The 14,143-nt window shown below is 37.0% G+C and overlaps 1 protein-coding gene across 4 annotated transcripts in view; it reads right to left on the reverse strand.

Annotated features, from left to right (window-relative positions):
- ADGRL2 (adhesion G protein-coupled receptor L2) overlaps positions 1 to 14,143 on the reverse strand; it is a 155,441-nt gene that overhangs the window by 19,485 nt on the left and 121,813 nt on the right. For all 4 annotated transcript variants that reach the window (XM_041483087.1, XM_041483085.1, XM_041483086.1 and 1 more), the window contains exons 9-16: positions 13,599 to 13,637; positions 10,545 to 10,728; positions 8,570 to 8,692; positions 8,106 to 8,311; positions 6,911 to 7,084; positions 5,695 to 5,904; positions 4,507 to 4,727; positions 3,164 to 3,230 (exon numbers count right to left, since the gene is read on the reverse strand). In XM_041483087.1, the coding sequence (XP_041339021.1) occupies positions 3,164 to 3,230; positions 4,507 to 4,727; positions 5,695 to 5,904; positions 6,911 to 7,084; positions 8,106 to 8,311; positions 8,570 to 8,692; positions 10,545 to 10,728; positions 13,599 to 13,637 (1,224 nt within the window). The remainder of the gene's footprint in view (positions 1 to 3,163; positions 3,231 to 4,506; positions 4,728 to 5,694; positions 5,905 to 6,910; positions 7,085 to 8,105; positions 8,312 to 8,569; positions 8,693 to 10,544; positions 10,729 to 13,598; positions 13,638 to 14,143) is intronic.

The following is a 14,143-nucleotide window of genomic DNA, read 5'->3' on the forward strand; positions in this document are numbered from 1 at the left end:
ACAGTTTTGGCTAAATTAAACCAACACCACTCATTCCTTGGACATGAATGAATACAGACCTACACAGCAGTCAAAGTGCTCAGGCTTTTCTGACCACAGATTACAGAAGTGCAATGTTTGTTTTATAGCCATGAACCTGCTCAATGGACTCACGTCCGCCTTGAGCTTAGCAGCTTAAAATTCATTCCACACAGCCTGCAGTGCTGACATGGATACGATAAGACAGAAGAACAGAAACACCACTCTGAAGTAACCTAGCTGAACTGCACATGTTCTGACCCTTTTTGAACTCCCCGGAGCTTTTGTTACCTGGCAAATGCAGCTCTAAAACTGCTCTTGTATCTCCAGATCTTTGCTCTTAGCCATGCAGAAGCCAATTTCTCCTTGGGACTGGCAGTGAGAGAGGTGCTCTCTGAAGGCTTCTAAATGAGTGTGCACACTGAACTCTTACTGAACTGAATTAATTATTAAAGTTGCAGATGGAGCTGTCCAAATGATAAGAACAGCTCCTGACGTATCATGATCCAAGCTTTCATTAAACCATTTCAGGCATACTAATGGTTTCCCACCGCTCATTACTTACATGCTCTTTTCTCATAGATATAATAACCCTGGTGCCCAAAGGCATGACAGGCTATAGAAATAGTGAAGTTAAAAGTTCCTCAGAAGATGTACTGAGGAGCTTCATGCTTCCCCCTCATACTTCCCATTCTCATTTTGTGCAAAAATGTGCACAGATACAAGTAAAAATGTTTATAAATTCAGAGAAAAAAACCTGTAAATTAGAGGAGATTACTGTCAAAAAAGAGATTGTGTGCAATGCTATTAAAGTGAGAAACATAGAAGAGATTTGAGCCACATGTTAAAAAGTTTACCAAGGCAACATTCTCACATGCTACTGACACTAAATAAGCTACACTACAAATATAGCTCTTTGGTTACAATGCACGACATATTATTTTTCAGCCACTACACTTCTCACACTTCTTCCTCTGGTTTCTCTTGCTTTTTCAGCTGGGACGATTAGAGGGCAAAGCAATTGCTAGAGAAGAATTACTCCTAGGAACTGTGCTGTGATTGCTACCTGCTGTTTCATATTTTTCAAGTTGGGAATACTGCTCCCAAAAGCCTTTTGCGTCTCAGTCTAAATGATTTGCTGGAGGATAATAATGTCATGGCCAGTAAATAATAGTGAACTATGTCTGTACATGGTCAATATGATTAAATGTCCTTCACCTCTATTCTCACTCTGACCTGGTTATGAGGAAGTGAAAAAGCTGTCAGCAAAGCCCAAGGCTTCCCATGTGAAATGTTATTTTAGAGGAAGGGAGAGAAATATAGGTGACTTAGCAAAATACCCCCAGTAACAATAAAATACAGAAGGAGCCACAAAAAAAAGGAAAATTATCACCACACAACTAGACTTGACGTGACTTAACTATTGTAGCATGAAACTCAGAACAATTTTCAGAATAATTACAACTGCAAGAAACAACTTCATGTTAAAAAAATATTTTCTATCATGTTGAACACATTATCTTTCTAAGACTTTCAACTGCAATTGTAAATTTAATTTTTTTTAAAATCCCCATCATTCTGAGATAGGATTTAATTTGAATGTATTTAGAATAAACTCTGTGCAATTATTATGGTCTACATTTAAAACTTACTAACACTGTAATTTTTCTAATTCAAGTCATACACACATAAATTTTGGCATCTATATCCATGTCTTTGAAAATATGCCAATGAACTCTAACAACCTCTACATTGCACAACTATCTTTTCTTAAGTGATCACTCAAGGATTCAAATATTTTTTGATATAAACAGAGTAAATGCAAACCAAAACATTGGCCAGGAAATTTTTTTAGTAGAAATTTCCATAACCAAAGTATCAGTTTGTACTGTAAGTACAAAAAGTGGTGAAATATGATGTCTGGCACACAGATCTATAAAAGTCAAAGAAATTTCAAAATTATGCCTGATGCATGTGCTTCACACTGAAAAAATAGTATTTCTAAATACGGAAAAGTAGAATTCCTGAATTTGGAAATTCAAGTGAACTGAAATTCTGCTAACATTTCACAACTCGACTACTGTGAAAGGGCAGGAAAACATGTAACTATTTAAGATTTTAAAAGCATGAAAACAAATTAATTCATCCCTCCAAACTATCAGCAATTATGAGAAAAGGCCTGTATGTACACTGGCTATGTCCCCAGCAAGCCTTCTACAGTATTTCCCAAGTAAAGCCAGGCTTTAAAGATACAGAGCTTGCAGAGAAAACCAAGGTGAGCCAAAACGCACATCTTGCATTCACTGTGCTCACAAATTCCTCCACTCTGTAGTGTTGGCATTGTTAGTCTGAAATAAATGGGAGAAGTTCTCTCCCTGGGTTGACACGTGACTACAGGCTTTGTACCTGGAAGTGCTCAGAGAATTGGTAATCGATGTCTGAGTGAGCATTCTGTGTTAAGGGGACACTGGGGCACCCAGCCATGGGGGCACAGATGGGTGCAGGCACACAGGGACTGCAGCAATGAATGTGCACAGGCTTTCTCCTGGTTACATAACAGCCCATTATTTATACCAAAACAGGGGAACTTCTATGCTGACAGGCACTACATGTAACACAAATACACACAGAAGTAGGCATGGAAAAATGTGCATATGCAAATACACAGACGAATACTGTGTAAGTATAATGGAAAAAAATTTATTTAATTATCCATTGCATTAGAATACTCTTTTGAGATAATTATGTTGGATAATTAGCAGTTAAATTCTAGAATGTGTACAGTAGCGACTCAATTGAAAGCAATAATAATGGTTCCTTTTAAAACACCCCTGTGTTTAGTACTTCATTGATCTTTCATATGACTACACATGTCAATACGACCTTCAGAATTCAAGCCATTAGGAAAAAATGGCCATGCTGAAGTGCCACCACAGCTTTGACAATTAATCATTTGGTCAGCACTCTTTAAAGATTTCTATACATTTATATAACTATTAGTCACATTACAAATTGTTTCTAAGCATTTTTATGGAATGTCTTGTGAATAAGGATGGCATTGAATGAAATTCTAATTTAATTTAAATTTTTTTAATCTGCTGTGAGGCAACCTAAAAAGAAAGGAAAAAAACCCCAAACTTCTTACCAGAATAATAAAAGTAACAGGTCCGATGAAACTCCAGATAAAGTAGTTATCTACGTGTAGCCAGCAACTATTATGGAAGAAAGAGAATGAAAAGTGAAAAGCTGCATTAGCACCTCAGTCTGATAAAGGGAAAATGCAAAAATACTTCTTAAGGTAACACTTTGCCAGTAAACAATGATGAACATTGCACAGTACCACTTATTCCACAGACAACACGTAACCTGAACGTCTTCTAATGAACCCTGTGTAACACGACTGAACCTGAAACTACATCATTAGGAATAACTAACATAAGGAGAAACAAAACCAGAGCAAGCCCTCCTTTCAGTCAAAAGGTTTGGTGATAGGTGCTATCATGGACTAATGAAACTAACATCAGTAAATAATTTTTGCAGGCTTCCCATGTGATCTTCAAAGCCTGCCTTTAACTTTATACCACATGTTAAGTGCTCACGCCTGAGGAGTATGAGACAGAAAATGCTCAGATGCCATGTTTTGCTGAATAATAATATGGTATAAATAAAATGCCCCATCTGGGAGTTGAACTGTAGAGAAAGAATACATAAGATACCAGACTAAATGACGTATAAACCTATTAGGGCTAACTTCACTTAGCAATTCATTTTTCATACAGCCCAGTTCCCTGCTGAATTCTCTTATTTGTCTTTCATCAGTAGCAACATCAAGCAGCTTTCTTGTAGTCAACAATATCTTCCCCTTTTGTAACTAATTTCATCAAAGGACAAAATAAACACTACTGAAAGGCAAATTCATGCCTCCAGCAACTCAAATCCTCAGAAATGTTTCCTGTCTACCTTCTGTCACTTCCTATATACATCTGTATTTTTGTAAATAAAAGGCAGCGGCTAATTTTAATCCCACTCTACTTGCCTGATAAAATATTACCAAAATAAAACATAAAGGTTGGAATATTGTACTGTCATACTTTGGGATGAGAGCTAGCTAGAGGGACAGCTGAACAAAGAAATCTAATGAAGCATTAGCTTAAAACTGGGTGGTTAGGCTTGTCAGATACTTTAAGTTGAGAAATTTTGCTTAATATACATCTGAGTACAAAAAGTTATTTACTTTTTCAATTTGTTTCAGGTCAATCTTTTGTGTTAAAAGAAAGACCGTAATTTAGAATTGGTCTCTCTAGAGTACAAATCCCCTGAACCTAGAGAATTACAAAAGACTTGATTGTAATTTGTGCACAGCATTGCCATTCTCTTACCAATAAAGCTTTCAGATGGTATTTTAGTCTGTCAGGGACCCTCTGACAGCTAATAGGCTTTAAAAAATTATTCACTTGAAAAACACTCAGGTCACTTGCAATTACTTACGCTTTCTCTGTTCCGTAGCTCTTATAGTCAATAGCTGCTGAGACACCAACTACTGTAGCAGGGAAGAGGTAGCCAGCAACATAATAGTACTTCTTTCTAGAATATTCACTTTCAAATACTTCTACTAACATTAGATAAAGCTGCACTCCTTCTAGACACATCCAGGCAAAGGCTGCCAGGAAGAAAAAGTGTAAGAGACCTGCAAAAACCGGACATGCAATCTGCAAAGAAAGAGAGAGATGGAAATGTAAACCACTAAACCTTCACATCCCTACCTCTCCAACTGAACAGTGCAATAGAAACACTGCAGATAATTTTATTAGAAACCTTGCACAAATTTAGGAGCATCTTCCATACCTCAAAACATACTCTGAACATTCAAAAACACCAGTATGTGCTTAGTAGCTACAGAAAGTGAATTAGCTGAACAGTATGAATGAAGATATGGAAATTGCACCCTTATCACCCAGTCATCAATTTCAGAGTGGACTTGTTAATTTTATAAGCAACTTTTTTCTTTTGAAACTGATATAGTTTTAGGACTTACAGTTTAGATAATCCTAGACATGAACACTTGGTTCTCTATGCATAATGTGATACTGCATATTTAAAATTATGATGTGTCTGCCCCATGATTTTTGTCTGTTGTAATATGGAAATTTCTACTGTTGTTACAGAAATTGGTCTGAATTCTTTCCCCATTGGCCAAATTCTGGATGAAACTATGCTAGATTATTAGTTTCAACCCAATGAATCATGTCAGAATTAATTTCACCAATACCACCAAAATACCTGCTTGAATGTGAAATGTGTAAATGTGTATACATATGGAAAAGGCTTTGTACTACTATATATAAAATGTAGCCAATACTTGTTAAGACATTTGAATAGATATAGAAAACATATTTATGTTCCTAATAGTCAACATTCAATTTCATCTCCTCTTTCAAAAGTCTAACCACCTGCTTTGTTAATAGTCAGTGTTTCTCAACTGAAAATAAAAAGCATATTTTGGATGGATGTAAATACTATGTATGAATATATCTATCTTATTTTCATGCTGAGCTTTTATTTTAGCCTTGCTGTGTTGGAGTGCTAAAAACTTGTCAGTGTTGTCATGTTTTAATTCAAATCCATTTCAAACAGTCATTTCAGAGAACGAGATCAGTACACAGAGAGAAAACTTACCTTGTACTCTGTCTTATCGATGCCTATTAGGAAAATGAACTCAGCAATGAATAGGTTGATACAAAGGTTCTTGTGAATAGTGTTACGATCACTTTGCAGGCCACGGAAAAAACAGAATGTGAAGATGCAGATGGCCAGGCAAACAAGAGAGATGACAATTCCCACCCAGGTGATGACAGTGAGGAGCAATTCGTGCACTCCATCTTTGTACTAGAAATAACCAAGAATGGAGAAAATTAATATGACTCTTTATGAGTATAAACAAAAACCTATTTTCACAGGTATCTAGAAAAGTTACTTGTTCATTACATGAGATGGGCAAAATGTTCCCAGTAATTTCTCAGTCTCAGGTCAGCTTCCCAGAAGAGCAAGATAGGGTAAGTCAAAGAGGAGAAGGTCTGAGATAAAAATGTGACTATTTTATCCAGATCAGATAGCATTTTTACTTTTTCTATGGCTCACTGCAGACTGATTGGAAATACGAGCAGAGAAACATAACGTTTTTAAGGTACTACTAGGCTCTGATGAAAGGAGAGAGGAAAGCTTTCCCTAGGACTTCCTACAGACCTGCAACTCCACAGCAGAGAAGAAAGCAATGCTTTTCACAATGATCAGGACAAAACGCAGAATATGCTGCCCATGTAATTCTGGCTTCAATCTCATGTTTAGCTAAAGGAGATTCCTTACTTCAATTCTTCACAGTGACCTTTTCAAATACAATGGCTTAATGAGAAGTCACCTATCCCTGCAAATATTGCATGCTCTTGGGTCCCTGACATGCAGGAAGTGCTTTAAACAGACAACAAAATTTCTGACTATGAAGAGGTGTTTAAACAAGCAGTATGGAAGTTCCTTGACCTTCCTTGCCAAGGAGAGCTGGCACTTGGGCTTCCAGGGAACAGCCTGCACAGCTGTCTCAACAGGCACTCTCCATCTGTACTGAGGGAGAGTCTATAAAATGGTTGTAAGGTTGGTCAGTAACTTTAAAATATGGCTTGTAGAAAACTCTTTTCTTCTTTGTTTTCTCTTCCCTGTTATTTTGCTTGCAACTTTATGGATGTGGAAGAAAAGTGCTACAGAAAGCAAATTGCTTTGGAAAGTGTGGGTAGGAGCCATAAATACTAAAGAAACTTCTACAATTTTGATCTTGCTAAAAATTTAAAGCTAAGTCTTTTAAGTTTATTCCCTGTTGATGGCTGGAAATATCATTACCTACCACAATTTCCCGACGAGCCATAAGAATTGCAAAGTTGGTGAGGTGACTGCAGGCACACGTTGTATGAGTTTTATTTGTGTCAACCAGTTTGCAGCCTTGAGTTGACCAGTATCCCATCATAGTCCTCTCTGAGTAGTTCCAGAAGGAACAATTTGCATTGAAATAATTGTCAGGCTGGGAGATAAAAGGAAAACATAAAATGAGGATTTTACACACTAAGATGGCAATAACAATTGTTTAATATGTGTAAAAAGTAATTTAGATTAAACTTTGCACGTTTTGGACAATAAAGTTTTTCATCAGCAAAGCTGTGCACTATGTTGCACAAGGAAGACATCTAGTTTAAAAGGGTCTTTATAGTCCAAAGCACTCTGAAATGTAGTCTCAATTCCTGTAGACCCCTTCTTAAACAATTACAATTTTTATCCACGGATGGTACATTATAGCTATTTTTGCTTTCTGGAAAGTTAGGTCTGTGAATTTATTCTGAAGATATTTTTTTTCTGTAATTGACAATTTGAAAACAGGATCTTTCTCCTTTGGTTCTCACCTTTGGTCAGGCCAAAGTCATATGAATAGGTATCACAAAAAATTTCACTCCTCAATGCCTATCTATTTTGATGAAAAAAAAATCTAACCATATTTTCTCTATCACAGTAGTGACTGTTTATTTTCCCCATGTCAGACATGAAAAGAGAAAGGGACAAACTTAAGAGCAAAGAAACACATTAAACAAAATACCACGAATAAAATATACGTAAATTCAAAGTATAACAGATCAAGATACCATACTTTATTTTTGCTGAATAAATGCAATTTGAAAAAATTGTATAAGCTTTCATAACTTGGTCCATAATTAATGTAAAAAGTTAAAGAGTCTTAACACTTACTACATCAAACCATCAAGAATCTTATTTTCTACCCCTCTACTAAGGTAAGAGTTAATTTTCAGTTAGAAACAAATGAGTCATTTACATTTTCATGTTGATTACTGAATTAGCTTTCATTAAGAATACACTTAAGTTCTAATAATCACTGAACCAGGCTCATTTAATTTTATGTTCATAGACTTAACTCGCATCTCTGACCTAGTCCAACATTTAAAATTCAAATGGAGAAAAAGGTTGTTTTTCTGCATTGCGTTTCTCTCTTGCTGATTTTGTGACCTTCCCATTGACTCATTAGCATAACTCACATCAATGTGTTCCAGTGTGAAATGCACAGGATCAGTCAGGTACACCCGGCTCGACTCCTTGTTGATGGAGGCCGCGATGACGTGGGAGTTGACGGCGATCGTGCTGTTCTGCCCCGCCAAGTCACTGCCTAACTTTATGGTTGCATTTTCAGTACTGAGGAAACGACCCAAACTTTTGTAAATAATGAAAACCAGTTTGGCTAGTCCTACAAAAGGGGGAAAAAAAGCCCATCATCACTCCACTGAGGACTACAGCAACCTGCACTCTAATGACAATTAAGCATCAGTAAACTGAGAGGTATTTTCAGGCCACAGACTTGAAGAAAAACAACAAGGTACCCATGATCATCAAAAAAAAAAGCCACAGAGAGCAGCTTTGTGGTGTTTTGTTTTGATATTTTAACTAGGTAAGGTAGGTTTTATAGAAGTTAATGGAGTTCCACTGTTCCGTGCCCAAGGCTCACCGTTCCTGCTGTTCTGTTTCATGGTTCGTGCAGAGAGCTGAATCCAGTTGCCTCCTTTACCAGCCTGAGGAAATCGCAAGTCCTGCACTTGGCCCTCAGTAGAAAGCACTGCAACATCCAAAACTAAGCAGAACAGAGGAAAAAAAAAATTTAAGAAAGGAGAATGCAGAGAAAGTCTCTTGGCCAGATTATGATATGCCTGACGACAATCTTTTCCCCCAGTCTTTATTTAGTTTTCTCATATGGCTGTCTGTAAGGCAGATTTGCACTGCATGCTTCAATCACCCAGACATAGCTTCTTTAACTAAATCTAATGCACACTGCTAAAATGACAGCATTTTATTAGTGATAACACGACATCAAACCTTGCTCAAATTTGTGCCCACAAAACATCCACTTAAAGATACTACATACATGTTGCAAAAAAATGTTAGTTTTGAAGATCTTAATGTCTATGCAGTATCCTCTGCTGACAAATTTAGAACTTTAAGTATTGATTTAGAGTTTTTTAAACAGTCAGCAAAAAATACCTAAGTATACTCATGCCACGTATTTAGCTAAATCAGTATGCATAGCTAAAAATTATTTCCAATTTTTTTTTCTACATCTAATTCTGTATATTTATAGGAAACAATTTTATTAGTTCTGCTAATAAGCATTTAAGTTGAAAAATAAGATGCCACTCAGTATTACTTTTATAACATATTTCATATCCGGAAATTTTTATGGGATTACCATTGAATGCTGGATTTTCTTGGATAGATAAAATCATATAGGTGAACATGGACAATTGGTTGACAAAATCTGTGTTATATTAAACCAGTCTAGCTACAGCTCTGAACTACAGACTGACAAAAAGTATGAAATTAGGAAATCACTTCTCTTTCTTCAAGTCATACATACATATGTGTACTAGCAACTCAGTCTTGCATGGCATCAGGGAAGTGTCACTATGTCATGAAGACAGCTTATCACAAGAAGTAATATTCAGTGTCTACTCATCTCCATGGAACTGCTTGTGTGCATCCAAAGGCAGATCTGTGATTCTACCCACATTCCTTCAAAACAACTGGTGCAGTTCCTTTGATAACAAGCTGTGAGACTTTTCCCCATCCTTTCCCCATCTTCCTACTCAATTAAAAACTAGGCGGAATCATCTACAGCTACCAATATGCAGACACTGAAACGTGAAAAGTCTCATTTCTGCAGTCTGTTCCAAGTCTCTATCTTGGTACTCTGCATATTAGCAGACTTTCAGGTTCCTTGTACCTTCCTAAGACTACATTAATCTCTGTAATAAGGAATTTTAATTTTATGCATAGCAATGATTTTTGCTTTAGCACATCCTGTGCAACAATATTTGCACATTTCTAATACCAAACCCCTTCATTTCTCTGTCACCACTTAAATTCTAAATTACGCTCCAACTATCTCCAGCTATTTTGCAGTCTCTGGAGCATAGCTATTCTGCATTATGGGAGATGTAGTTCACTGAACACATTTTTACCTGAAGGCAGTCATGTTTAATATAAACATTTGGCCTATGCTGAGTGCCTAAAATATTTAACTGGCACAGTACATTGCAAAAAAAGTAATTTAAATTTATTAGGAACAGTTTACATTTAACAGGAATATATTTTCTGCAGCTCTACAGAAAGCAGTTACCTCAAAAAATCCATACTCTGCCTTTTAAGCGCTCTTCAAATCCACGCATTCTGTTAATGATTTTTCAGAGATAAATCAACTTTGTAACATCAACTACTTTCCATTTTATAATGTACTAATGACAATAAAGAAGAAGGCTAATTTCAAACAAGAAAAGTGTGTTTTCCCTGCTTTGGAGCACTCACCTTTCCATCAAACATTGCACAGCTCAGCCTTCAGAAAGTATGTCGCTATCTGGAGTACTTTTTCCTCCTTTTGTGTAAAGCAATACACAGCACTTTAACTTATGCTCAAAAAGAAGTTTACTTACCAATATTTTCTGTGGGCATTGAGACTCTGCTTGGTTCTACAAGGTTATCAGCCAAGACAAAAGCCCCTTCTTCTAATGTATCAAGTAACATTGTGGCTGCGTGGGCTTGTTCTGAAGAGTTCATGTCCTTCCAGGACTCCAGAGCTTCAGGCCTGAGCAAGTTGTCCACTGTATCCACAACTGCCTGCATTCATTAGAAAACTATCATTAGGTCTGAAGCCCTAGGCAGCTGGGGAAAATTCCCAATGTTATACGGCGACAATTATAATACTTAACTGTCAGAATGATTTACTGTGATTTAATGGCACAAGAACACTATTTGCAACATTAAAATATTTTCCATCCGTTTGTTGGATTAGCATGAATAGAAGCGCAGCTAGCCACTAGCATTGTGTGGTCTCTAAGCAGTAAACATGCAAATTTGACTTGTTTTGTATCAGATATAAGTATGGTATTATTAATGTGCTGAAAAATGTAAAAATAAATGCCAGAAGTCTTGCCTGAAGCTTTCATCTTAATGTCAAAATGTATAACTTCTATTTAAAAATGCTAACGCCAAAATTAGCACTCTGCAGTTTAGGCTAAAATGACAATAATAGTCCTCTGGAAACTGAGCCCCACTAGTGCAGCCATAGTACTATAAACTACTTGTCTATAACAAATAGACCTTCTTTATTACAGGAGGCACGAAATGAAGCTGACTCAGTGGATATAAATTAGTTTTGGCCACTCTCACTCCCCCTCCTTTTCCTGTACCTGTTCATAGATACTTAGAAGGATTACCAACTCCCATTCCTGCACAAAGGTCAGTTAGAAAAGGAAATCAATAGAGCAAACAAGATGTCCACTGACCGTTCCTGTTAGCGACGGCAAAACTGTAAAGCTGAATAAAAGCTGCTATTTCAAAAAGTTTTACTTGTAACAACTCTATCATCATGCTTTAAGGTTCACTGAGCTGCATATAAGGTAGTAATAAACAAGGAAGAAGAATAATTCAGTGACATGATTACATTATTTTACAAAATAATCCAATCAGAGTAATCAGGTAATCAATTGAAGGCAGGCTTTTACATTAATGCATAACGCTCTGTGCACCGAGTGTGCTGTGCACTGAGTACAGCAGGCACTGCTGTAACACCCTGTTTACTCTGTCCCATTTACCTATTCCTAATGTGTCATTAAGCATATATATAATTTGTTTGATCAATTTAAAAGCATTGGAAATGGAAACAGAACACATTATACAAACAGAAAGATGTCAGTCTGGAGTACTATATTGTGCAAACAAACGAATGGGAAAACTTGGTCAAGGCTATTGTCAGAGCAAGATTAATTAGCCTAATCCATTTCAATATCCTCTTTCTGTCTGCATTGTGAGCCACCACGACCTTCCTGACAGGTGGAAGATACTTCGAAGTGGCTTTAAAGCCTTTTTTCTTTCTCTAATGGGAGAATAGTCAAAATGCTCGCACTGATACTGCTGCAGCCATTAACTAGAGTGGAACAGAAATTGGTCTGCAGAGGCCAGATTCATTAGTCACTAAGAAATACAGATTGGAGCCTCTAATCTGAGGTACAAATGAATTCTCTATCACAAAGTGGGAACTCGCTTCATTTGCATAGTGTAAGTCAGCTTTTGATTTGTAATTTCAAGAGGTTTATTAGTCTTATCTAAGCAGAGAAGCCCATTTGAGACCTACAGAAAATGACACCAGTTGGAAATTAAGGTTCTGCTCTGGTTTCTCATGTATTGCCATACAGCACTGACGGTATGCATTCACTGATACGATACGCTTTTTGCTTATTATGGCATAACCTAACTCTGCATTTTCCTTGTGGAAAAACATCACCTGCCCAGTAGTATTTCTGATGTGCTTCTCCTCTCAGAGAGAGGCAAATGGATGGGAAAAACCCCACAGCCCCTGTGACACAGTTGTCAGAGAAGCCCTGTTGCTGCTCTTCTCACGATCCTGTTTGCTAATGAAAAGGAAGCAGAAAAACCCACTCTACCCAAACCATATCTGCTGGATTACCCTTTACTATTAAAATACATTTTCTAATATAAACTATTACAACTATTATTGCTTGAGAAGCGAATTTCTCGCCAGATCTCTTTTTTTGTCAAATTTCAGTATAACTGGACATCTCCCATCCACTTTCAGGGCTTTAGGATAAAGGACAGAGGTGCCCTGTACAGAGAAATCTCTTTTCAGTAAGAGTCTGAATTTTATTATGTTGGAAAGTATTTCAAAATTCTTTCCAAAAATAATTCTTACATTTCATCTCAGAGGATACAAGTAACAATCAGTATTTTTAAAGAGGTTTTGAAAAAATCTGCAACAAAACCTTTCAGAGCCAGACATGTCTGTTCTAGGACTTTTTTCTCCCCGTTATAAGGGCGAGGTGACATTACTGGCATTGTACTGCAGCAAAGGAGCTGGCCACTACAGGCAACCATTCTATAGCTGATGAAAGGATCTGGAAATCAGGTAGCAATGTGTTACACGCCTTCTATATAGCCTGGTTAATGGGACACGTGGCAGACATTTTACTAGTGAAGTTAGAGAAATGTTTGTCTTTGCATTGTATCCTCAAGTCACTGAATTGTAACAATTCTTAAAACTGTAAGAAGGAGTGATTTTACTAGGCATAAGAATACACACAAAGCAAGCTACATAATGTATCTTTTTCTTGCAAGCAAATTAACTCTAAACAGTCTTTGATATAAAATTCTACCCAAGTGAACTAATTTCTTTGAGTTGCAAGTTTTTTACCCCTGCCCAAAATTTTTTTACAAGAGAGATGTACTTCCAATTCAGATAATTATCCCTTCTGCTCTTTTAGTTTCAAACGGGTTAAAGTACAAGAGGTATGAACTTTGATTTTTTTTTTTCTGAGTGTTATACCTGTGCAAAGCCAACATTTGTAAAGTTGATATGGGGCACAATACACATTTATCAAAGACTGAAATACATAGGATCATGCAGCAAGATGATAAAGCGTGGCAGGTTGCTGAAGCAGGGAGAAAGCAGGGTGACAGCACAGGAGATATACCTTAAGGTAAGCCCTGCACGTCTTCTCTCGTTTTTGGAGCTTTTTAATAAGGAAAAAGAAAATCAGAAGTTAGAAAGATTCTGGAAAACTTCAGAAAGAGAAAAAAAAAATACTCTGGTGTTTCAAATCCTGATTTTGAATGACAGCCTGGACATAAATCTAGTTTCTCTCCATGATGACTACAAAAGAACATCACACAGGAAATGTTTTTTCCCAGCTGTGGTTTAAGCCCAGCTGGCAACCAAAGACCACACAGCCGCTTGCTCATTTGCTCACCAGCAGGATTGGGGAAAGAATCACAAGGGTAAAACTGACAAAATCCACGAGTTGAGACAGACACAATTCAATAGGTAAAACAAAATAAAATAAACCAGGGAATTAATTCACTGCTTCCCATGGGTAGGCAGGTGTTCAGCCATTCCCGGAAAAGCCAAGCTCCATCACATGGAATAGTTACTTGGGAAGACAAACACCACAACTTCAAAGTCCTCCAGTTCTTCCTAATTCCCACCAGCTTTATATGCTGAATATGATGTCACATCACA

This window comes from Pyrgilauda ruficollis, unplaced genomic scaffold (genome assembly GCF_017590135.1).
Source record: "Pyrgilauda ruficollis isolate IOZ18807 unplaced genomic scaffold, ASM1759013v1 scaffold6, whole genome shotgun sequence".
Lineage (NCBI taxonomy): Eukaryota > Metazoa > Chordata > Aves > Passeriformes > Passeridae > Pyrgilauda > Pyrgilauda ruficollis.